General features: G+C 43.7%; 1 protein-coding gene across 1 annotated transcript in view; it reads right to left on the reverse strand.

Annotated features, from left to right (window-relative positions):
- Positions 1–18,579: 18,579 nt before the first annotated feature.
- LOC122942504 (zinc finger protein 271-like) overlaps positions 18,580–26,686 on the reverse strand; it is a 32,806-nt gene continuing 24,699 nt past the window's right edge. Inside the window, exon 7 of the mRNA XM_044300169.1 lies at positions 18,580–21,243. Within this exon, the coding sequence (XP_044156104.1) occupies positions 19,514–21,243 (1,730 nt within the window). The 3' untranslated portion in view covers positions 18,580–19,513. The remainder of the gene's footprint in view (positions 21,244–26,686) is intronic.

Genomic DNA, 26,686 nt, shown 5'->3' on the forward strand with positions numbered 1-26,686 from the left:
GTTTTAAATGTATGATTTAAGTAGGTTAGTTATAAGTTTTCACTATCTATTAAACTTGACCAATTAAAAGTTAATTTTTACTATATAAAAATCACTACATAATAATAAAAATAAAAACAAGCGCACGTCAAGAGCAGGCAACCAGTAGTGTAATCACTAAATGTAAATCACAACAATAAGTGCCTCTACGTGTGCTGGGTATACACCACTGTAATATTCACGGGGATCTGTGAATGACATTGCTATGGGGGGGATTTGTGGATGCCACATACCGTATATAGCATCCACAGATCCACCCCATGACAGTGTCATCCCCATTTCCCCCTCCATAACAGTGTCATCCACAGATCTCCCTCCCTATAACAGTGTCATCCACAGCTCTCCCTCCCCGCCTCTCACAGGAGTGTACATATATAACATAAACATATTTCACATGAACACTTACAGTTACTTGGCTTGGCCCTTGGGGATCTCGGACACCACTTCAACACTTGGCCGGAGGCTTGGCGGAGCTGATGTTGTGTTTTATCCTAATGAGAAAGATTTCATAATAAGGATTTGGAGAAGGGGCAGAGGGATAGCAGAGCAGGGAGAGGCTGGTGCTGCTACTAGGGGGTCATACCATGGGGGAGTAATAAAGCCCACCATAATACCCCCCCAGTAGAAATAATTCTCCTTATAATGTGACAGTGCAAAAAATACCCCCTTATGCCCCCAGTTGAGCTAATGTCCCCCATAATGTGCCAGTATAAAATACCCCTATATAGTGCCCCCAGTGAATGCCTCCATAGTGCTCCTCTCCCCCCTTCCTATATCGTGCCCCAGTAGATGCCCTCAGTGTCCCCCATAATTTGCAAGTATAAAATACACCTTCTTAGTGCCCCCGTAGATGACTCCATAGTACTCCTCTCCCCCCTTCCCCATAGTACCCACCATAATGTGTCCCAGTATAAAATACTACTGTACAGAGCCCCCCATATAAAACACCCCTTCTTTGTGGCCTCAGTAGATGCCCCTATAGTGCCCACCAATAATGTGCCAGTAATAAGTGCCCTCAATAACGTGCCACTGCCAGTAACAAGAGCCCCCCATCACATGCCAGTAACAAGAGCCCCCCAATGTGCCAGTAATAAGCCCCCATCACGTAGCAGTAATAAGCCCCCATCACGTGCCAGTAATAAGCCCCCCATTGCGTGCCAGTAATAAGCCCCCCATTACGTGCAGTAATAAGCCCCCCCATTGCGTGCCAGTATTAAGCCCCCCCATCATATGCCAATATTAAGCCCCCCCATGTTCCAGTATTAAGCCCCCATGTTCCAGTATTAAGCCCCCATCATGTGCCAGTATTAAGCCCCTATCATCATGTGCCAGTATTAAGTCCCCCCAACATCATGTGCCAGTATTAAGTCCCCCCATCATCATGTGCCAGTATTAAGCCCCCCATCATCATGTGCCAGCATTAAGTAACCCCCCATCATCATCATGTGCCAGTATTAAGTCACCCCCCCTCATCATCATCATGTGCCAGTATTAAGTCACCCCCATCATCATCATGTGCCAGTATTAAGTCACCCCCATCATCATTATGTGCCAGTATTAAGTCCCCCCCCTCATCATCATCATGTGCCAGTATTAAGTCCCCCCCCTCATCATCATGTGCCAGTATTAAGTCACTCCCTCATCATCATCATGTGCCAGTATTAAGTCACCCCCATCATCATCATGTGCCAGTATTAAGTCCCCCCCACATCATCATCATGTGCCAGTATTAAGTCACCCCCCATCATCATCATGTGCCAGTATTAAGTCACTCCATCATCATCATGTGCCAGTATTAAGTCCCCCCCCCTCATCATCATCATGTGCCAGTATTAAGTCCCCCCCTCATAATCATCATCATCATGTGCCAGTATTGTAATAAAAAAATAAAAACACATACTTACCTCAGTGTCAGCGATGTGATGCAGGCCTCTTCTGGCCTGTGTCCCGCGCTGTAAGGCTCAGGCGGCGTGATGACGTCATCGCGCCGCCTGCGCCGGCCTCTGATAGGCTGCCGGCCTAGTGCGCCGGCAGCCTATCAGAGGAAGGGGAAGGGACACACCTCTCCCTCCCCTCACTTAGGGGGGGGGCATTTTAGTTGGGGGGGCACAACATGATGTAGGGGGGGCCGTGGCCCCCTCTGGCCCCCCCTGGCCCACCCCGGGCCACCAACACTGATGCAGATTTGTTTCCATTACAGCTGAACTCCAGTTGTGTATAAACCTTACACTATGTATCTTTATAGATGCATATACAGCTCAGCTACATGTGTCTTCTCCAATCCCCTAACATCACTTTGGCTGAATGGCTTCCTATACAGCCCTGCTACATCTTTATTCTACTCCCCCACTAGCACTGTGTCTGAAAAGCTTCATATACAGCTCTGCTACATCTGTCTGTTTATCTCTTCAACCAGCACTGTGTCAGAACAGCCGCATATTCAGTTCAGCTACATCTGTTTATCTCTTCCACCAGCATTGATGCTGACCCGCCACATATACAGATCTGCTACATCTGTCTATTCCCTTCCCGATTAAAACTGTGTCTGAACAGCAGCGTATTCAGCTCTGCTACATCAGTTTCTCTCTTCCACCAGCATTGATGCTGACCCACCACATAAACATCTCTGCTACATCTGTCTATTCCCTTCCCCACTAGAACTATGGCTGAACAGCAGCATATTCAGCTTTGCTACATCCATCAGCCCCCATATGCCTCCATCAGCCCCCCATATGCCTCCATCAGCCCCCCTATATGCCTCCATCAGCCCCCCATATGCCTCCATCAGCCCCTCATATGCCTCCATAAGCCCCTCATATGCCTCCATAAGCCTCAAACAGCCCCATTGTGCCTCCATCAGCCGCCATTGTGCCTCCATCAGCCGCCATTGTGCCTCCATCAGCCACCATTGTACCTCCATCAGCCGCCATTGTGCCTCCATCAGCCACCATTGTGCCTCCATAAGCCCCCATTGTGCCTCCACCTGCCCCCTTTGTGCCTCCATCTAGCCCCCATTCTGCCTCCATCTAGCCCCATTGTGCCTCCATCATCCCCCTAGATGGAGGCACAATGGGGCTGATGGAGGATCGGCCCCCATCAGCCCCCATTGTGACTCTATCTAGCCCCATTGTGCCTCCATCTGCCCCCATCAGCCCAAGTGCCTCCATATGCCCCCATCAGTCCCCATTTTGACTCCATCAGCCCCCTAAATGGAGTCACAATGGGGGCAGATGGAGGCACAATGGGGGCTGATGGAGGATCAGCCCCCATTGTGCCTCCATCTGCCCCCATTGTGCCTCCATCTGACCCATTGTGCCTCCATAAGCTATGCCTCAAACAGCCCCCATATTCCTCCATCAGCCCCCATTGTGCCTCCATCAGCCCCCATTGTGCCTCCAACAGCCCTCAATCGTTGGTGGAATTGGTGGTGCATGTAAACAAAATACTCACCCCTTCTGAAGTTGTGTCCTGGTCCTCCGCTGGCTCTTCAACGCTGTCCGGACGTCTCTTCCTCCCACGAACTGTTCGGGCGGCCGCGCATGCATTAAGGCTACTTTCACACTTGCGTTTCACTGATCCGTTTGAAAGGCATTTCAAACGGATCCGTCAATAAACTGACTAAACGGAGCCAAACGGAAGCCATTCAGACGGATCCGTTTGTCACGTTGGTTTCCGTTTTGTCATCCGTTTAGCAGATCCGTTTTGGAATTAGAAGCATCTCTAGGTTCCATCTTCATGTATTCAGATTTATAGTGTTTTAATGCTCCTATATTTCTCCAGGGCTATCTTGTTGAAATTCAAAGTTGGTCCGGCTTTGATAGTGGACCACATCTTTCGGACTCTTGTACACGACTACATGCACTTAAAGATGTATAGTGTTCGTTAGCGGGCCATATGTCCCTGATCGTCATTGATCGTGCGTACGGGAGTACAGAGCATCATGATGCTGACCATGTTGTGCCGCAAACTGGGCTATTGTCCTGCACTCAGATGATCTATCAGTGCAAGACAATATCCCCACGGGCAGCTCAACTTGCACAGAATCATTGTACACTATGATGCTGTGTACTCTCGTGCGCACGATCAATGCCACTACGGGACATATGGCCCTGCTCGCGGACCGTATGTCTCTTGGGGCATGCAGTCGTGTGCAAAAGGCCTTAAAGGGGTTTTCTCATCTCATACAATGGGGGCATACCACTAAGATATGCCTACATTCTCTTATAGGTGCAGGTCCCATGGCTGGTACCCTCACATATATTGAGAACGAAGGCAAGAAAGTAGTTGAGGTCGCACTGCGCTGCCGCCCTCCATTCATTTCTATGGGAGAGGCGGGGATTAGCGCTTGGTGGTGGACGTACCATGGGAAATTTCTTGACCCGTTCTCTAGCATGATCTGAAACTCATGCAACTGCTCGGGCATCATTGAGTCCATCAAACTGATTATGCTTAGCCCATAATGGTAGTTTGGGCTGCATTGAAACGCCAACTCCGCCCCCTCCCAGCGGCGAATCAAGTCAGCACTAAACTCCATCTGATGTTGGGCAAAACCTTCTAGAGCGTCGGAAACTACCTCTACAAGGTTCGCATAATCAGCTCGATTTGGCCTACCGGATTTCTGCCCACTCACCAGGGCTCTCAAATTTTGGCGAAAACCTAAGAGCCTCTGTTGAGCGGAGGGACCCAGTAGGGGACCTGGATTATCCTGAGCCGATACATGAGGGACAGGAGGGCTGGCGCTGGCGATCTGTTCCGGTTCCGCCTCAGGAGGTTGTTCAGGCTCCCGAGTGCTGCTGGCACTTCTGTAGGAAAAAAATAAGGAAAGTTAGGAATTGTTCTTTAAATAAAACATCCATGTTCTATGCTATGTCTACCGTATAACATAGGGGGCTGGCCAAAACAGGGGAGCCAAACACTCCGCTGACTCAGACAGCCCCTTATACTCAGACAGACTGTAGAGGGTTGGCCAAAACAGGGGAGCCAAACACTCCGCTGACTCAGACAGCCCCTTATACTCAGACAGACTGTAGGGGGCTGGCCAAAACAGGGGAGCCAAACGCTCCACTGTCTCAGACAGCCCTTTACAGTCAGACGGAGAGAACAGTTGTCCATCTGACTGTGGGGGGCTGGCCAAAACAGGGGAGCCAAATGCTCCGCTGTCTCAGACAGCCCCTTACAGTCAGACGGAGAGAACAGTTGTCCATCTGACTGTAGTGGGCTGGCCAAAACAGGGGAGCCAAACACTCTGCTGTCTCAGACAGCCCCTTACACTCAGACGGAGAGAAAAGTTGTCCCTCTGACTGTAGGGCGCTGGCCAAAACAGGGGAGCCAAACGCTCCGCTGTCTCAGACAGCCCCTTTACAATTTAACAGTTGTTAAAAATATTTACCTTCTTGGTGCCATCGCCTTTCGTAGGAACGCCAGGGCCGCCGTATGGATGTAGGTGGTCCCTGAGGTTCCTCCGGAGCCACTCGTGGCCTGAACCTCCTTGTTATAATCCCTCCTGAAGCGGTCCCGGATAGATCACTAACGTGTTGTAACCAGTTTGACTATAGAAAAAAAACAATAAAAACTAAAATCAGCATGATGAAAGGAAAAGAACAATAATTTAATGCATTAAAATACATATTGTTTTACTTACCATATTTCTCCTGAGCCGCCGCATTTAGATCCCCCCAGGTCTCGAAAAGTTCGGCACAGATGTCCCTCCAGAGCCACTGGGTACGACGATGATCAGCGTGGTGGCGGTCGGAGTGGTCCCATAATGCTGGACGCGCCTCCACCAGTTGGATGAGGAGCAGGTTATCTATGCTCAGAACCCTGAACTCCTCATCTTCCCTGGTGGAGCCTACGGAATCCTGAAAAAAAGGAAATACAAAATTTTATGTAAATCCTAATACAAAATGCAAATTAAAACTACTTAATTCAAGACTTACACGTCTATGACCGCCATGCTCATTCCCGCGGACTCTGGAAGCGACTGGGGGATCCTCGCTGGCGGGTGTAGGTGCAGATTGCTGAAACAAATATATATTTTTTTTATAAGAATGTATTTAAATAAAATAAAAAATTAAGATATATATATATATATATATATATATACAGTGGAGGAAATAATTATTTGACCCCTCACTGATTTTGTAAGTTTGTCCAATGACAAAGAAATGAAAAGTCTCAGAACAGTATCATTTCAATGGTAGGTTTATTGTAACAGTGGCAGATAGCACATCAAAAGGAAAATCGAAAAAATAACTTTAAATAAAAGATAGCAACTGATTTGCATTTCATTGAATGAAATAAGTATTTGAACCCTCTAACAAAAAAAGACTTAATACTTGGTGGAAAAACCCTTGTTTGCAAGCACAGAGGTCAAACGTTTCTTGTAATTGATGACCAAGTTTGCGCACATTTTAGGAGGAATGTTGGTCCACTCCTCTTTGCAGATCATCTCTAAATCCCTAAGGTTTCGAGGCTGTCTCTGTGCAACTCATAGGTTTTCGATTGGATTAAGGTCCGGAGACTGACTAGGCCACTCCATGACCTTAATGTGCTTCTTCTTGAGCCACTCCTTTGTTGCCTTTGCTGTATGTTTTGGGTCATTGTCGTGCTGGAACACCCATCCACGACCCATTTTCAGTTTCCTGGCAGAGGGAAGGAGGTTGTCGCTCAGGATTTCACGATACATGGCTCCGTCCATTTTCCCGTTTATGCGAATAAGTTGTCCTGTGCCCTTAGCAGAAAAACACCCCCAAAGCAAAATGTTTCCACCCCCATGCTTGACGGTGGGGACGGTGTTTTGGGGGTCATAGGCAGCATTTTTCTTCCTCCAAACACAGCGAGTTGAGTTAATGCCAAAGAGCTCTATTTTGGTCTCATCAGACCACAGCACCTTCTCCCAGTCACTCTCTGAATCATTCAGGTGTTCATTGGCAAACTTCAGACGGGCCTGCACATGTGCCTTCCTGAGCAGGGGGACCTTGCGAGCCCTGCAGGATTTTAATGCATTGCGGTGTAATGTGTTTCCAATGGTTTTCTTGGTGACTGTGGTCCCTGCTAATTTGAGGTCATTAACTAACTCCTCCCGTGTAGTTCTAGGATGCTTTTTCACCTTTTTCAGAACCATTGACACCCCACGAGGTGAGATCTTGCGTGGAGCCCCAGAGCGAGGTCGATTGATGGTCATTTTGTGCTCCTTCCATTTTCGAACAATCGCACCAACAGTTGTCACCTTCTCTCCCAGCTTCTTGCTAATGGTTTTGTAGCCCATTCCAGCCTTGTGCAGGTCTACAATTTTGTCTCTGACATCCTTGGACAGCTCTTTGGTCTTTCCCATGTTGGAGAGTTTGGAGTCTGCTTGATTGATTGATTCTGTGGACAGGTGTCTTTTATACAGGTGACTAGTTAAGACAGGTGTCCTTAATGAGGGTGACTAATTGAGTAGAAGTGTCTAACCACTCCGTGGGAGCCAGAACTCTTAATGGTTGGTAGGGGTTCAAATACTTATTTCACTCAATGAAATGCAAATCAGTTGCTATCTTTTATTTAAAGTTATTTTTTCGATTTTCCTTTTGATGTGCTATCTGCCACTGTTACAATAAACCTACCATTGAAATGATACTGTTCTGAGACTTTTCATTTCTTTGTCATTGGACAAACTTACAAAATCAGTGAGGGGTCAAATAATTATTTCCTCCACTGTATATATACATACATACACACACTTACTTCTTGACAGCCCCGGTCCGGGCTTGGTCCACCTCCCCTGGATGTTGGTGATGCGGCAGGTGAGCCGGCCACTTCGGGAGAGCCCTCCGCAGATTATGAAGAAATCTATAATAAGAACACATACTGATTAATGCAACGAATCAAACAGTAAAAACTCCAAGTGTTGATTTTATACTTACCGTTAAAGGAACTTGTAGAGCACTATTTCCTCATATATCAACAATTTTTCTTTTTTTTTAAAACACTTACTTTTTAAAATATAGATCTGTGCTTGCCCACCGCAGAACTTTCTTTAAAATATTAATTTTTTTTAAACATTTTTGGGAACGACCCTAATAATAAAATGATTGAAAAAATTAATCCGACAGGAGCCATAATCCCCCCCGAGTGCCATAAACACCCCTAGAGACAGCAGCCCCGCATAGTGCCAGTAGCCCCCCACAGTAACATCAGCCCCCCAGTTCCAAACAACCTTCCCACAGTGCCCTCAGCCCCCCTATGCCAGCAGCCCCCACAGTTCCAGCTACACACACCCCTGCAGTGCCAGCAGACCCCACAGTTCCAGCCACAAAAACCCCTGCAGTGCCAGAAGCACCGCACAGTTACAGCCACAAACACCCCCCCCCAATGCCAGTAGCCCCCACAGTTCCAGCTACACCCCCCCCCCCCGCAGTGCCAGCAGACCCCACAGTAGTTCCAGCCACAAAAACCCCTGCATTGCCAGCAGCAACCACAGTTTCAGCCACAAACATCCCCACAGTGCCAGCAGACCCCACATTTCCAGCCACAAAAACCCCTGCAGTACCAGAAGCACCGCACAGTTCCAGCCACAAACACCCCTGCAGTGCCAGCAGCACCCACAGTTCCAGCCACAGAAACCCTGCAGCCCCCCAGTGCCAGAAGCCCCCCCATAAAGGCAGCCCCCACCACCAGTGCCAGCAGCCCCCATTGTTCCAGACACACACACCCCTTCCCAAGTGCCAGCAGCCCCCCCACCCTAGAAATAGATAGAAAGCAAAAAAAAGAAAGATAGACAAACAGACAAAACTTCATATACTTACCAGTCTCATCAAGTCGATAATCCAAAATGGCCGACTATGAGGGGGAGGGACAGGAAGTTACTGGGCATGCGCAGAGACGTGAACGGTTTCTAACGGATCCGTTTCAAAGCGGAGCCAGGACAGACGGAGCCGTCCCCATTGAGTTACATTGTAAGTCTGGACGGATCAGTTTGGCTCCGCACGACCAGGCGGACACCAAAATGCTGCAAGCTGCGTTCGGGTGTCTGCCTGCTGAGCGGAACGGAGGCCACAAACGGTGCCATACTGATGCACATGGATGCGCCCGGCGATCGTTGGCCGTATCCATGGGCAGTGAATATAAAGAATATAATGAGATCCTTATCCACTCAGAATGCATTGGGGCTGTACGGATCCGTTCGGGGCCGCTTGTGAGAGCCTTTATACGGAACTCACAAGCGGAACCCCGAACGCAAGTGTGAAAGTAGCCTAAACTATCTTCCTTTGTGCTACGTTGGAGCCGTGGCACGAAGGAAGATTGATCAGCACATGCGCGGCCACCCGACATGCGCGCTCCCTGAATGTAAGAGAGGCCGGCCACTGGATCAACAGGGTAAGCTGTGCGCAAGTGCGACACATGGATGCGCCCGGCGATCGTTGGCCGTATCCATGGGCAGTGAATATAAAGAATATAATGAGATTTATCGATTTTATAAAAAAAAGTATAGGATTTTAAAAGGAAATCATATTTAGTAAAAGGCTCAGTGGGGGGGGGGGTTTATAAACAAATCAAACATGATGAACAGGATGGCAAAACCCCTTTAAGAATATATTTTTAGAGGAGAGCCATACTTTGTCTCCTGACAGGAACTGAGGAAGTCTTCTTTTTGACTTGTCTGCATTTCCTTTCATACTTGTCAAAGCCTTGCTAATGCAGTCTTTGGTGTGATGCCATATCTTCAAGCAATCTCTAAAGGAAGAATCTGCAGATGGAACCCCAGAAGACATGGGAACAGGGAGAGGGGCACGATGATGATGTCCATAAATGGCAAAGAATGGTGAGGACCCAGGAGACTCACTAGAAAACTCGGGCCAAGGTAGCAATTGTACCTAGTTGTCATGTTGGGGGGAGACAAAGTGCCAGAGATAGTTAGTTATATAGTTTTTTTGTTTAGCCACTCTAACTGCCCATTAGTCTGAGGATGATATTCAGAAGAAAATATATAACAGCAGACCAGTTGGTTTGGTCCTGGATATCTTATTCTGAGTACAGATGGTATGGGCAGGCACATAGTCATGCACATCATTGTGAAGTGTGGACCACCAGTAGTGGTGTGATAAAAATTCTAAAGTCTTACGAATCTCAGGATGACTGGCCAATTTGAAGCCATGCTCCCATTCCTTTGGGCAGCTGTCACAAAAAAAACTTACCAGGAGGCATGTCTTTAACCCCTTAAGGACTCAGCCCTATTTCACCTTAAGAACTTGACCATTTTTTGCAAATCTGACCAGTGTCACTTTAAGTGCTAATAACTTTAAAACACTTTGACTTATCCAGGCCACAGGGTACAGAAGGAAAGTTATGCCATACGGTTTTTGGAAGGCCGGTTTTGCTGGACTGTTTTTTTTTTTTACACCATGTCCCATTTGAAGACCTCCTGATGCACCCCTACAGTAGAAACTCCCAAAAAGTGACCCCATTTTAGAAACTACGGGATAGGGTGGCAGTATTGCTGGTACTAGTTTGGCGTGAGGTAAGGTAACAAGAAATAGCTGTTTGGGCACCGTTTTTAATTCTTTGTTATTTAGAACATTCGTCTGACAGGTTAGATCATGTGATATTTTTTATAGACCAGGTTGTCACGGACGCTGCGATACCTAATATGTATACTTTTATTTATTTATGTAAGTTATACACAATGATTTCATTTTTGAAGCAAAAGAAAATCATGTTTCAGTGTTTCCATAGTCAGAGCCATAATTTTTTAAGTTTTTGGGCGATTACCTTGGGTAGGGTATGATTTTTGCGGGATAAGATGACGGTTTTATTGGCACTATTTTGGGGTGTGGGTGACTTTTTGCTCGCTTGCCATTACACTTTTTGTGATGTAAATTGACAAAAAATTGCTTTTTTTACACCGTTTTTATTTTTATTTTTTTACGGTATTCACCTGAAGGGTAAGGTCATGTGATATTTTTATAGAGCCGATCGATACGGACGCAGCGATACCTAATATGTATACTTTTTTTTATTTATGTAAGTTTTACACAATAATATAATTTATGAAACAAAAAAAATTAAATCATGTTTTAGTGTCTCCATATTCTGAGAGCCATAGTTTTTTCAGTTTTTGGGCGATTGTCTCAGGTAGGGGCTCATTTTTTGTGGGATGAGGTGACTGTTAGATTGGTACTATTTTGGTGGGCAAACACCTTTTTGATCGCTTGCTGTTGTACTTTTTGTGATGTAAGGTGACAAAAAATTGTTTATTTAGCACAGTTTTTATTTGTTACGGTGTTCATCTGAGGGGTTAGGTCATGTGATATGTTTATAGAGCCGATCAGTTCTTCCTGCTGTAAAGCTAACTGTGCATTCCTTCAGTGAGAAGTCAGATCTGGAGAATAGATCAGAATATCATCCAGGTAAACTTTCACACAGACATAGAACAGGTCCCAAAGGATGTCGTTAGCGAATTATTGGGACACCGCAGGAGTATTACATAGACCAAAAGGCATGACGAGATACTGATAGTGATTGTATGCACTGAGCAGGTCTAATTTTGTGAAGATCTTAGCTCCCCGAATCATGTCGAAGAGTTTGGAAATTAGTAGTAAACAGTACTAGTTCTTGACTGTGACCTTATTCAGTCCTTGAAAATCAACCCAGGGCTGTAAGGAACCATCTTTCTTGTCACAGAGTGGTTTACCGTGACGTGTGTTGCCGTGCAGGCTGGCTGCACACCTTTTGCATACTGGCTGCGGGTGATTCCATGCATGCTGTTGCTTTTTGCTGCCTGTGTATTTGTTTACCCCTTTGACTGTATCTGTATTTCTGTTCTTGTATTATTGTCCAGTGTTCCTGGTTGCCATGGGCAACGGTCTGTACTGCAGGGTTTTGAGGTTTCTGTTTCTCCCTGACCTGGAAGGGTTAATCTCCCTGTGTTGTTTCCAGGGGTGTGTCCTCCCAGGTGCTGGTTGCTGGGGGTCAGTGTTTGTGCTTTTGTCTGTAGGTTCTCTGCTCGTTTCTGTCTGTACTCCGTCTATACGTTGCTTGTTGTCCCTTTGCTGCTGATCCTTGGGGTCATTCTGTCCGCACTTCGGTGTGGTTTCACCTGATTCTGCATTTATGTCATTTGTCATGTTTTCTGTTACCAGTTCAGTATGTGTAAGCCTAGCAGTGCCTAACTGCATCTGATTCTGATCTGTACTTGCCCTGTCTTTTGTATCCTATTATGTTCCCTGTTTTTGCCTAGCAGAGCGTATCTGCATCTGAGCGCCTAGCAGTGCGTAACTGCGTCCGTTATCTGTTTACTGCTTCTGATGTTTTACATAGTAACATAGTATATAAGGCCAATTTTAAACTTTAAACTTAACCACCTCAGCCCCCCTAGCTTAAACACCCTTAATGACCAGACCACTTTTTACAATTCTGCACTACACTACTTTCACAGTTTATTGCTCGGTCATACAACTTACCACCCAAATGAATTTTACCTCCTTTTCTTCTCACTAATAGAGCTTTCATTTGGTGGTATTTCATTGATGCTGACATTTTTAACTTTTTTTTGTTATTAATCGAAATTTTTGCAAAAAAATGTCATTTTTCACTTTCAGTTGTAATTTTCAAAAAAAACAAAAAAACATTTCTATATAAATTTTTCTCTAAATTTATTGTTCTACATGTCTTTGATAAAAAAATAAATGTTTGGTTAAAAAAAATGGTTTGGGTAAAAGTTATAGCGTTTACAAACTATGGTACAAAAATGAGAATTTCCGCATTTTGAAGCAGCTCTGACTTTCTGAGCACCTGTTATGTTTCCTGAGGTTTTACAATGCCCAGACAGTAGAAAAACTCCACAAATTACCCCATTTCGGAAAGTAGATACCCTAAGGCAGTGATATGCAAACTGCGGCTCTCCAGCTGTTGCAAAACTACAACTCCCACCATGCCCTGCTGTAGGCTGAAAGCTGTAGGCAGTCTTTGCATGCTGGGAGTTGTACTTCTGCAACAGCTGGAGAGCCGCAGTTTGCCTATCACTGCCCTAAGGTATGCACTGATGGGCATAATGAGTTCATAGAACTTTCTTTTTTTTGTCACAAGTTAGCGGAAAATTTTGTTTTTTTTCCTTACAAAGTCTCATATTCCACTAACTTGTGACAAAAAATAAAAAGTTCCATGAACTCACTATGCCCATCACAAAATACCTTGGGGTGTCTTCTTTCCAAAATGGGGTCACTTGTGGGGTAGTTATACTGCCCTGTCATTTTAGGGGCCCTAATGCATGAGAAGTAGTTTGAAATCCAAATTCGTAAAAATGCCCTGTGAAATCCTGAAAGTACTCATTGGAAATTGGGCCCCTTTGCGCATCTTGGCTGCAAAAAAGTGTCACACATGTGGTATCGCCATACTCAGGAGTAGTTGGGCAAAGTGTTTTGGGGTGTCTTTTTACATATACCTATGCTGGGTTAGAGAAATATCTCTCTAAAAGTCAACTTTAAAAAAAAAAATTATACAAAGTTGTCATTTGACACAGATATTTATCTCACCCAGCATGGGTATATGTAAAAAGACACCCCAAAACACATTGCCCAACTTCTCCTGAGTACGGCGATACCAGATGTGTGACACTTTTTTGCAGCCTAGGGGCGCAAAGGGGCACAAATTCCTTTTAGGAGGACATTTTCAGACATTTGGATTCCAGACTACTTCTCACTCTTTAGGGCCCCTAAAATGCCAGGGCAGTATAAATACCCCACATGTGACCCAATTTTGATAAGAAGACATCCCAAGGTATTTCGTGATGGGCATAGTGAGTTCATGGAAGTTTTTGTCACAAGTTAGTGGAATATGAGACTTTGTAAGAAAAAATAAAATAAAAAACAAAGAAAATCATTTTTCGCTAACTTGTGACAAAAAATAAAAACTTCTATGAACTCACTATGCCCATCAGCAAAGACCTTAGGGTGTCTTCTTTCCAAAATGGGGTCATTTGTGGGTTTTTTGTACTGCCCTGGCATTTGAGGGTCTCCGCAATTATTACATGTATGGCCAGCATTCAGAGTTTCTGCTATTTTCCTTATATTGAGCATACAGGTAATGAGATTTTTTTTTTCGTTCAGCCTCTAGGCTGAAAGAAAAACTGAACGGCACAGATTTCTTCATTTGCATCGATCAATGTGGATGAAAAAATCTCTGCCAAAAAAAAAAGGAGGGGAAAGGAGTCTGCCAGGACATAGGAGCTCCGCCCAATATTTATACGCACTTAGCTCATATGCCCTGGCAAACCCGATTTCTCCATTCACATCAATCGATGTGGATGAATAAATCATTGCCTTTTTTTTATTATATACAAAGTGTTTGCCAAAGCATATGAACACCGCCACCTCCTTAGCTCATATGCCTCGGCAAACGTATCTTTTACTGCAGAGGAGAAATCTCGTCTTGCAGCGCCCCATACACCGACTTTTGTGTAATCTGACAGCAGCGCAATGCTTCTGTCAGAATGCACATCAGTGCTGCAGTTAGTCGATCGGTTGGTCCACCTAGAACAGTGATGGCTAACCTTGGCACTCCAGCTGTGGTGAAACTACGACTCCCAGCATGCTCCATTTATTTCTACAGAGTCCTGAGAGCAGCCAAGCAAGGGGGGCACCTTGGGAGTTGTAGTTTTACCACAGCTGGAGTGCCAAGGTTAGCCATCACTGACCTAGAAGGTTATATAAAATTTTTTAAAAAAACAGGCCGCAACGCAATAAATTTATTAACATGAACTTTATAATAACATTTGAACAGAACATTAACTTTTATGAACTTTGGAAACAGAACATTAACTTTTTTGCTTACCGGTGATTATTATTTATTTATTTTTTTACATTTTATAGGACAAACCTCTCCTTCCCCATGGGACAATGTGCAAAGCGCAAATCGCTCAGAGATGTGGCAAAGTACATTATGCACTTTGTCCCAGGTGAAAGGAGAGGTTTGCAGCAGCTCTGTGTGAATGGGCCCTAATAGCCCTGTGTGCCTGTCCTGTGAGATGCAATCCCTATGCTAAGTGTACCTGTGTGTGGTACTTCCGGAAACACTCCCCCAAGCATAGGGCAGGGTGGTCAGGGCAGTCAGGACAGAAATAGCGGGTTTCACGCCTTATTCCACTCCTGCTACAGACACAACATTTTTTTTTGGGGTGGCGGATGGTTTGAGGTACCAGCAACGACACTGGGGAAATGTCGCTCGTGTAGACGACTCACTACACTGGTGGTTGGGGCCACAGAACCTCCTGGATGATCTCTTCCTGAAATTTGAGGAAGGATCTTGTTCTCCCAGCCTTACTATAGAGAACAAAACTATTATATACAGCCAATTGAATCAAATATACAGACACCTTTTATACCAGCGTCTGGTTCTGCGGGAAAGTAAATAGAGAGCCAACATCTGGTCATTGAAGTCCACCCCTCCCATGAGCGAATTATAGTCATGGACACAGAGGGGCTTTTCAATGACACTGGTTGCTCATTGAATTTGGATTGTCGTGTCTGCGTGAATGGAGGAGAGCATGTAAACGTCACGCTTGTCTCTCCATTTCACTGCAAGCAGTTCTTGGTTACACAAGGAAGCCCTCTCCCCCCTTGCAAGACAGGTGGTAACGAGCCGTTGGGGGAAGCCCCGGCGACTAGGTCGCGTGGTGCCACAGCAGCCAATCTGTTCTAGGAACAACTGCCTGAAGAGGGGCACACATGTGTAGAAATTGTCCACATAAAGATGGTACCCCTTGCCAAATAAGGGTAACACAGTCTGGGACTTGCAGACTGTCTTCCCACTACTCCCCAGGTAGTCAGGGCAATCGACCGGCTCCAGGGTCTGATCTTTACCCTCATAGATCCGAAATTTGTGGGTATAGCCTGTGGCCCTTTTCACAAAGCTTATACAATTTTACCCCATACCGGGCGTGCTTGCTTAGGATGTATTGTTTGAAGCCAAGGCGCCCGGTAAACTGTATAAGGGACGCATGCCGGAGAAAGCTGAGGGCAATAATTCATGTATGTTTGTCACTACCTGGCTCCGAGATTCCTTTCCGGATGCGGCATTTTCGGCGGCATTTATTTTTGAACAAGCACATCGCGTTCCCGCCAAACCTCCTCCACCGGGGGCTCCTCCAAGACCCTTGCTTGCAAGGCTATTGAACTCTATGGACAGAGATCATGTACTGCAGTTGGCGCGTACGAAACAAGAGCTTAAATATGAAAACAGCACCGTTATGATCTTTCCGGATTTCTCATCCGAACTACAGAAGCGCAGAGCCACGTTTAGTGTCGTGAAAAGAAGGCTCCGTGAGAAGAATTTGCCATATTCCATGGTATATCCAGCTCGCCTGAGAGTAGCAGATGGCGATGTGAGCTGGTTCTTCAATAGCCCCGAGGAAGCCACTAATTGGTTGGATGGAAGAGGAAGAAACGCAAGAGCCCCAAGATAATAGTGGGAACACTCCTCAACATGTTTTTCTTTTCTATCTTTATTGTTTCCTTGCGGAAGTAGGGCCCAGGAGTCTGGACACTGGACCAACGGTATCGTCTGGACTGCCTAAGTATATATTGGTTGGACTCCCGGGATACAGTTTGATATTCACTTGATCTACATATCCGAGGCACTGGGAGGATTATAGTGAGGAGGGGAGGAGTGAATAGCACATATGTCCCCTAGTTTACTGAGAGCGTCCGTATTGGCCCGATGTTCAGATTTTTGTCCTGGGGTCCCATTAGAGGTTAGGGATTGGGTTCCGGTCGATATGTTCAGATGTGATATCTGATAAAAAACATTTCTTACATTCTAAACATGAAAATGGCTTTTCCCCGGTGTGAATTCTCTGATGTGTAACAAAAGCCGATTTCTGGTTAAAACATTTCCCGCATTCTAAACATGAACATGTGAGCCAGTTTCTTTGTAGCGCTTGATGGTTTTTGTGACTGCACTTGGGGGCACTTTCAAAGTTTTCCCAATTTTTCGGACTGACTGACCTTCATTTCTTAAAGTAATAGTGCCAGTAATAGTGCCATCCACAGACCACCATTAGTTCCAAACCCACAGCACACCTTTTGGTTAAAAATATTTTTTTTCTTATTTTCCTCCCCAAAAACCTAGGTGCGTCTTATAGGCCGGTGTGTCTTATACGGCGAAAAATACGGTATATATATATATATATATATATATATATATATATATGTATATACACTCACCTAAAGAATTATTAGGAACACCTGTTCTATTTCTCATTAATGCGATTATCTAGTCAACCAATCACATGGCAGTTGCTTCAATGCATGTAGGGTTGTGGTCCTGGTCAAGACAATCTCCTGAACTCCAAACTGAATGTCAGAATAGGAAAGAAAGGTGGGCTACAACAGCAGAGGACCCCACCGGGTACCACTCATCTCCTCTACAAATAGGAAAAAGAGGCTACAATTTGCACGAGCTCACCAAAATTGGACTGTTGAAGACTGGAAAAATGTTGCCTGGTCTGATGAGTCTCGAATTCTGTTGAAACATTCAAATGGTAGAGTCCGAATTTGGCGTAAACAGAATGAGAACATGTATCCATCATGCCTTGTTACCACTGTGCAGGCTGGTGGTGGTGGTGTAATGGTGTGGGGGATGTTTTCCTGGGCACACTTTAGGCCCCTTAGTGCCAATTGGCCATTGTTTAAATGCCACGGGCTACCTGAGCATTGCTTCTGACCATGTCCATCCCTTCATGACCACCATGTACCCATCCTCTGATGGCTACTTCCAGCAGGATAATGCACCATGTCACAAAGTTCCAATCATTTCAAATTGGTTTCTTGAACATGACAATGAGTTCACTGTTCTAAAATGGCCCCACAGTCACCAGATCTCTACCCAATAGAGCATCTTTGGGATGTGGTGGAACGGGAGCTTCGTGCTCTGGATGTGCATCCCTCAAATCTCCATCAACTACAAGATGCTATCCTATCAATATGGGCCAACATTTCTAAAGAATGCTATCAGAATTAAGGCAGTTCTGAAGGCAAAAGGGGGTCCAACACTGTATTAGTATGGTGTTCCTAATAATTCTTTAGGGGAGTGTGTATATATATATATATATATATATATATATATATATATATATATATACACAAAACACAAATAGTGCAGCAGCACAGTCAGAGCCAATGGACTGGGTGCAAATCCCCACAGAGGCAGGCCGCTCCTCCACGGTATACAGTAGACGAAAAAACGAGGCAGCACTTCCAGCTTCTGGTGTACGGGTGAAGACCCCAAACTTTAATCCAAGCGACGTTTCGGCCTACTCAATGAGGCCTTTATCAAAGCTTGATAAAGGCCTCATTGAGTAGGCCGAAACGTCGCTTGGATTAAAGTTTGGGGTCTTCACCCGTACACCAGAAGCTGGAAGTGCTGCCTCGTTTTTTTCGTCTACTATATATATATATATATATATATATATATATATATATTAAGCCTGCACAATATATCGCCAAAGCAATCGCAATAAATCGCCCTATCGCAATCGCCAATTGGTCGACCCAAAAATGCTGCAATTATATTACCATATTTTTCGCTTTATAAGACAAACTTTTTCCCCCAAAAAGCGATGGTTGACTTTTTACGTGGCTGACACGGATGTATCGCCGGCCGCTATGCTGCACAGCGCGGCTGGCGATACATGAGTTACAGTGCAGGGAGGGAGGAGGGGCTGGAGGAAAGTCGTTATTTTAATGAACAAATGTTCTTCTATTTATTCTATTTTATTTATATGTTCTGTGCAGTGCTATTAAGAAAATGACAAGTTTTGTATTTTGTACTTTTGCAGTATTGCAAATATGTTATTTAATTTAGTAAAATATGTTTTATTTTGAAAAACACTGTGCATTTCAGTTCTGGAGTTAAGCAAAACTACATTTCATCATTATCAGTAATTTGTGTGTGATTTTGCATTGAAAATCCAAGCAAATAGACCTCTAGCACAATTCCCTTAAAATATCGAAATTTTTAGGGCCCTAATCGCAATCGCACAAAATTCCCATATCGTGCAGCCCTAATATAAATATATATATATTACACACACATCAGGCCCTGGTTTTGTACTTCACCAGGTATGGTTGAAAGATACACTACTCCCATAGATTTATGATGTATGGTGGTGTCTTTAAGAAACTTTATTTTATTTTTATTTATTTTTATTTCTTCTCACCAAACATTTTTCTTTAGAGAACATTTATGTATCTAAGAAAACTTACTTTCACTTTTAAATGGATCTGTCAGTTGATCGGTATTCATTCAATACAGTAGACCATGTGTGTTTGGGGACCTTTACAGTGGCACTGATCATTGCGCTAAACCCTTAGTTAGCCCTGGTAGGTGATATTTTAGCTCCCTGTAAAAAGGAGTATGTTTTGGAATAAAGCCAGTTAGTGACCACCATTAAAACACGTAATGGCGGCCACTAACAAGCTAAGCATGAAGATGTCTTCTCTTATTTGTGAGTTTTTTTATGTTTAACCAGGGCTGATGTCTTACTAAAACATTTCCCACATTCTGAACATAAATATGGCTTTTCCCCGGTGTGAATTCTCTGATGTTTAACGAAAGCCGATTTCTGGTTAAAACATTTCCCACATTCTGAACATAAAAATGGCTTCTCCCCTGTGTGAATTCTCTGATGTACAACCAGAGCTGATTTCATCTTAAAACCTTTCCCACATTCTGAACATAAATATGGCTTTTCCCCTGTGTGAATTCTCTGATGTGTAACAAAAGACGATTTCTGGTTAAAACATTTCCCGCATTCTGAACATGAAAATAGATATACTCCTGTGTGAATTCCCTGATGTACAACCAGAGATGATTTATGCTTAAAACATTTCCCGCATTCTGAACATGAAAATGCCTTCTCTCCTGTGTGAGTTCTCTGATGTACAATAAGATCTGATTTCTGGATAAAACATTTCCCACAGCCTGAGCAGGAAAATGGCTTCTCTCCAGTGTGAATTCTCTGATGCATAACAAGATGTGATATCTGATAAAAACATTTCTTACATTCTAAACATGAAAATGGCTTTTCCCCGGTGTGAATTCTCTGATGTGTAACAAAAGCCGATTTCTGGTTAAAACATTTCCCGCATTCTAAACATGAAAATGGCTTCTCCCCTGTGTGAATTCTCTGATGTACAATAAGATCTGATCTCTGGATATAACATTTCCCACATTCTGAACATGAAAATGGCTTGTCCCCGGTGTGAATTCTCTGATGGATAACAAAAGCAGATTTCTGGTTAAAACATTTCCCGCATTCTGAACATGAAAATGGCTTCTCTCCTGTGTGAATTCTCTCATGTCTAAGAAGAGCTGATTTATGCTTAAAACATTTCCCACATTCTGAACATGAAAATTGATTCACCCCTGTGTGAATTCCCTGATGTACAACCAAAGCTGATTTATGCCTAAAACATTCCCCACATTCTGAACACGAAAATGCCTTTTCTCCTGTGTGAATTCTCTGATGTACATTAAGATCTGATTTCTGGTTAAAACATTTACTGCATTCTGAACATGAAAATGGCTTCTCCCCTGTGTGATTTTTCTGATGTCTGACAAAAACACTTTTACGATTAAAACATTTCCCGCATTCTGAACATGAAAATGGCCTCTTCCCTGTGTGAATTCTCTGATGAATAATAAGATCTGATTTCTGCCTTAAACATTTCCCACATTCTGAACAAGAAAATGGATTTTCCCCTGTGTGAGTTCTCTGATGTGGGACAAGTTCAGATTTATATCTAAAACATTTACTACATTCTGAACACGAATACGGTTTCACCCCTGTGTGAACTCTCTGATGCACAACCAGATATGATTTATGCTTAAAACATTTCCCACATTCTGAACAACAAAACGGCATCTCCCCTGTGTGAATTCTCTGATGTCTAATAAGATCTGATTTCTGGTTAAAACATTTCTCACATTCTGAACATGAAAATGGCTCCTTTTTTATGTGACCGGTTTGATGTTTAACACCTCTTCTTTGACTTTTATTTTGTGTTACAGTCTGTGATGAATCAGAAGATTGGACCTGTTTGAAAGGATCAAGTGGTATATTTTTGCTGTGAATGGTATGTTCTTCATATGTATCACGTGTGATACCATGATCAGATACTTCAAAATCTGAGGATATAAGATGTTTCTCTAAGAGCCTCGTACAGTCATCTGCCAAGAATAAAAACAGTGCAATTGAGGGAGGTCATCGGAATATAGCTCAGCCTGCTATACCACCTAGCTTAAATAATGAAAATATTCAATTATTGGCTGGCTTTATACCAAAAAAGGACAACATATACAGTATATAAAAAATGTATACCATTAATCTCTATTATTGTCTAAAATATGTCACAGTTAATCCTTTATTTCACACAAAACCTTAAACCTTCACACATAAAATAAATTTGGCCAATAAAATAAATTACTCATATAGTACTTGAATTTAAATAATGTACTATCATGGTCCCTCTCTAAGTTCCTTGTGTCGAGCTCACACACTATTTGGGACGATGTTGTATTCCAAAAACACAGAAATATAGTGGCAAATCTGGGGGAGCTGCTCAACCCCTAACACTGTAGCGTGTTTTTCATTGGGGGAGCAGCCCCACCGCATGTGGACCGCAGCAAACGACTATCCCCAGCAAAAAAAAAAATGTATACGGTGGAGGATGTCGGCGCGGTCCACATGCACCACAAAGGCATCCTACACAAAACTGAGCATTGTGCGGATGAAAATATAATAATATAAATCACAGAAGAAATGCACCAAACGGATATGCCACTGACTATACTGGCTAGTCATAAATGCAGATCTTAAAAGCTGAGACTTTTGCCAATATATTCCTGTCAGGAAGATATCGGAGCCCATCATGCACCACGTCATGGTCCTCAGCATGGCAAGGGGTCCTACCACTAAGCTACCTATGGTGTGAACAAGGTCTGAAGGTGATGTAATCCAGCTCACAGCCAAGCTTCCACACAACGCCTAGCAGGACAACTAGTGCAATGTGAACAAAGCCAGACTGTAAGCCACACCCATATCAGACCATGTGATGGAGGTTACCAGGTGCAAAGGAGAGTGTTTGAATGCCAGGTAAAGGCACATACACTACATATAAAAACAAGACAAAAACACAGAAATATAGTGGCAAATCTGGGGGAGCTGCTCAACCCCTAACACTGTAGCGTGTTTCATTGGGGGAGCAGCCCCACCGCATGTGGACCGCAGCAAACGACTATCCCCAGCAAAAAAAAAAAAAAAAGAATACGGTGGAGGATGTCGGCGCGGTCCACATGCACCACAAAGGCATCCTATACAAAACTGAGCATTGTGCGGATGAAAATATAATCATATAAATCCAGGGCCGTCTTTAATATTGATTGGACCCTGGGCAAAAATTTACTTGGGCCCCCTGGATCCCACCTTCCCACACCTTAGCAGGCAATCACGCCCTCCACCACAACACACACACAAAAAATCCACACATCTGGTAGAGTCCAGTGAATGACTGTAAATACTTCCAGTACTGAAGACTCCAGCGGCTCAGGATCAGTGCTCTGGGCAGCTGGGCTCAGGCTGGAAGTGGGCACCGCTCTGCAGGAAGGAGACCAGGGCTCGGCTCACCCTTGTGTTACAGTGCACCCCAGCACCCCACAGTATGCAGTATAGCACCCTATAGTATACAGCACCACACAGTATGCAGTTAGCACCCCACACTATACAGTACCCCACAGTATATAGTAGAGCAGTATAGCAGCCCACAGTATACAGCACCTCACGGTATACAACACCTCACTGTATACAGCACCCCAAACTATACACGATACAGCCCCCCACACTATACAGTACAGCAGTATAGCACTCCCCCCCACTATACAGGCCCCCCACAGTATACAGCCCACCACACAGTATACAGCCCACCCCCCCCCCCACAGTATACAGCCCATCACACAATATACAGCCCATTACACAATATATAGCCCACCACACAATATACAGCCCACCACACAATATACAGCATCCCACTATACAGTAGTTTACAGTATATTAACATAACAGCCCCTGTCACCTTTTTCTGATGTAATCTTTACACAAAAAAGCTCCACAGTTAACTTCTGCAACACTCAGTAGGACCTGTGATGACCTCATAGCCATGTGACCAGTAATTGCTAGGTCACTGGTCACATGGTAATGATGTCATTAAGGTCCTAGAGCAAAACTCATTAAGGTCCTAGAATTAAGATCATTAACACAGTACGATCATGATGCCGGTGTAGCCGACAGCCTGACACCCGGGGCAGAAGCTAGCAGGGCTCAAGAGGCAGCTGCCTTGGGCCCCCCAGGAGCAACTGGGCCCAGGGCAGCTGCCCCTTTTGCCCCTTGGTAAAGACGGCCCTGTATAAATCACAGAAGAAATGCACCAAATGGATATGCCACTGACTATACTGGCTAGTCATAAATGCAGATATTAAAAGCTGAGACCTTGTTCACACCATAGGTAGCTTAGTGGTAGGACCCCTTGCCATGCTGAGGACCGTGACGTGGTGCATGATGGGCTCCGATATCTTCTTGACAGGAATATATTGGCAAAAGTCTCAGCTTTTAATATCTGCATTTATGACTAGCCAGTATAGTCAGTGGCATATCCGTTTGGTACATTTCTTCTGTGATTTATATGATTATATTTTCATCTGCACAATGCTCCGTTTTGTGTAGGATGCCTTTGTGGTGCATGTGGACCGCGCCGACATCCTCCACAGTATGCATTATTTTTTTTTTGCTGGGGATAGTCGTTTGCTGCGGTCCACATGCGGTGGGGCTGCTCCCCCAATGAAAAACACGCTACAGTGTTAGGGGTTGAGCAGCTCCCCCAGATTTGCCACTATATTTCTGTGTTTTTGTCTTGTTTTATATGTAGTGTATGTGCCTTTACCTGGCATTCAAACACTCTCCTTTGCACCTGGTAACCTCCATCACATGGTCTGATATGGGTGTGGCTTACAGTCTGGCTTTGTTCACATTGCACTAGTTGTCCTGCTAGGCGGTTGTGTGGAAGCTTGGCTGTGAGCTGGATTACATCACCTTCAGACCTTGTTCACACCATAGGTAGCTTAGTGGTAGGACCCCTTGCCATGCTGAGGACCGTGACGTAGTGCATGATGAGCACCGATATCTTCCTGACAGGAATATATTGGCAAAAGTCTCAGCTTTTAAGATCTGCATTTATGACTAGCCAGTATAGTCAGTGGCATATCCGTTTGGTGCATTTCTTCTGTGATTTATACGATGTTGTATTCCACAGCAATACTATAAATATTTACAAGATATCCTGTTGTTATTTTCTTGTAATAAGCTAAATGTCTAGCGGTAGTTTTATTGATGCCACTTTGTTAATATATTCATCTCTTCGCAGCATAGTTCAATGCATAGTATATTCATTCAGTGTAACAGCATTTAGCTTAGATGTAGTATGATGCTTCTCCGCTTACCAGACTCCCGACGTTCGGTTTAATACGGCTGGTAGCAAGATACGTACGTGTTTGTTTCCTTATACAGCTGTGATTCTCTTGTGCTGCTAAGTCCCACAGTTATCCTGCGCGCTAGTGTTGCCACTTAGTTGACTGCGAATGCGGGTTGAGAATTCCAAGACGCTGACTTAATTGAAAGCTTTGAAGCGTCGCTTGTGTTTCGTGGCTGTGCAAATTCTTTCTATAGTTGTGTTCACCCGACACCTTTCTAAACCTTACTAGTTTCTTACTCAGTGGTCAAACAGTCATATGAAAAACACGAGACAAAGTAAATCCTTATATTGTGTTGCCTTTATCCATAGAAAACCTGTATCGGATTAGATCGGGCTAATATACTTATATAAAAAAAAACTGGATCACAACCACAACCATCTTTCATGTACTGTCAGACAATGCGGTATATGTATTCAAAATATATTGGGTTGCTTTTCTCCAATACTCAGATTAAATTATGTTTTTGCTTTTATGCCACTATTACAGCACAATTTCTCTTTATATAATGATCTTTCAATCACATTATCATCATATTTATGTTTAACCCCTTAGTGACCAGCCTGTTTTGGGCCTTACTGACCAAGTGTTTGTCTAAAACTTTTATTTTTCCATCTATATTGCTTTATGAGAGCTTGTTTTTTGCCAGACAAGTTGTAGTTTTTAATGGTCCCATCTTGGGGTACACATAACTTTCTGATTAACTTTTATTAACTCTTTCTGGGAGGGAGATGGGAAAAACAGCAATACTGCCACTGTGTTTTTACATAATAAATTTTACGGCATTCATTTTTAGGTATAAATAACAATCTTTATTCTCTGGGTCAGTGATACCAAATACATGAAAAAAATGTTTTTACATTGCCACTTCCCATTTTTCTTTCTATGGAGTTGCGTGAGGGCTTTTTGTGGGACAACTTGTATTTTTATTGGTATAATTTTGGAGTAAATGGTGCTTTATGATTACTTATTACATTTTTTCGGTAGCAACTAAGAACAAATTAGTATTTTGAATGGGAAAAAAGGGTAATTTTTTTTTATGGAATTTGTTTTATTTAATAAATGTGTTTATTTTCTCCTTTTTTTTTTACCACTTAATAGTCCCACAAGGGTACTATAATAGACAGTATTTTGATTGCTTTGAAAATGGAATGCATTATCCCTATAATGCATTGCATTTTAATAGCAATGCTATTTTAACATTCACCAGCAGCCTGCTGGCAATTACGGAAGGCTGGTCTGGGGCCTTCATAGACCCCAGCCAGCCTTCACACGCATCGGCTAGCCGCGATCACATTTGCGGGGTGCCGATGGGAGACAGAGGGAGTCCCACGGCATATGAAGTATTTAACAGCCCTGATCGGCACTCCGGCCATTCTGGGCAGTAAAAGCAGGGCCGCAGCTCTTATGTGAGAGCCGGGTCCCCACTCCCAGGGGGACCCATGCAGAGATTAGACTGGGTCGCCTTAAAAAAGCGGCGGTCCAGTCTAAGACCCTTAGTGACCACCATTAAAAAAACACGTATCGGTGGTCACTAAGGGGTTAGTTATATATCCTGCAAAAAAACTCTCTCTGTCCTAATTATACTCCACACTCCCGCATATACAACATTATTGTATAAAAAACTATATAAAAAAAAGAAATGGGATACTGACGTTATAGGGCCAGTGGATGGATGCAGGACATGTCAGTGCACTGGTAAAACAGCCTGACATCGACATGTCATGTAAACAGAAAACAAAAAAATCTACATTTCTGAATTGAGTCCCGAAGGTGCCAGTGATCCAAATTCATAAATCATTCTAGATTTATATCTTGACATTTTTTATATAAAGTCCCCTCCAATTCTTCACTGATTAAATTGCTTCATATTTCAGACCTGATGGATTATTGGCATAATATAATTTACAATGCTGTGATAGTGTATGGTTTTCATACCCTTTTCTAATGTTATTTATGTGTTCTGATATTCTGGCTTTTAGTGTTCTCCCAGTACGGACATTCTATAATATATATTACTGCCGTGCTATTACAAGTGAAGGTCTCTTTAATTTCCCATTTGTAAGTATTAGTATTTAATATTACTGTAGAA

Source organism: Bufo gargarizans, chromosome 6 (assembly GCF_014858855.1).
Source record: "Bufo gargarizans isolate SCDJY-AF-19 chromosome 6, ASM1485885v1, whole genome shotgun sequence".
In the NCBI taxonomy this organism is placed as follows: Eukaryota; Metazoa; Chordata; class Amphibia; order Anura; family Bufonidae; genus Bufo; species Bufo gargarizans.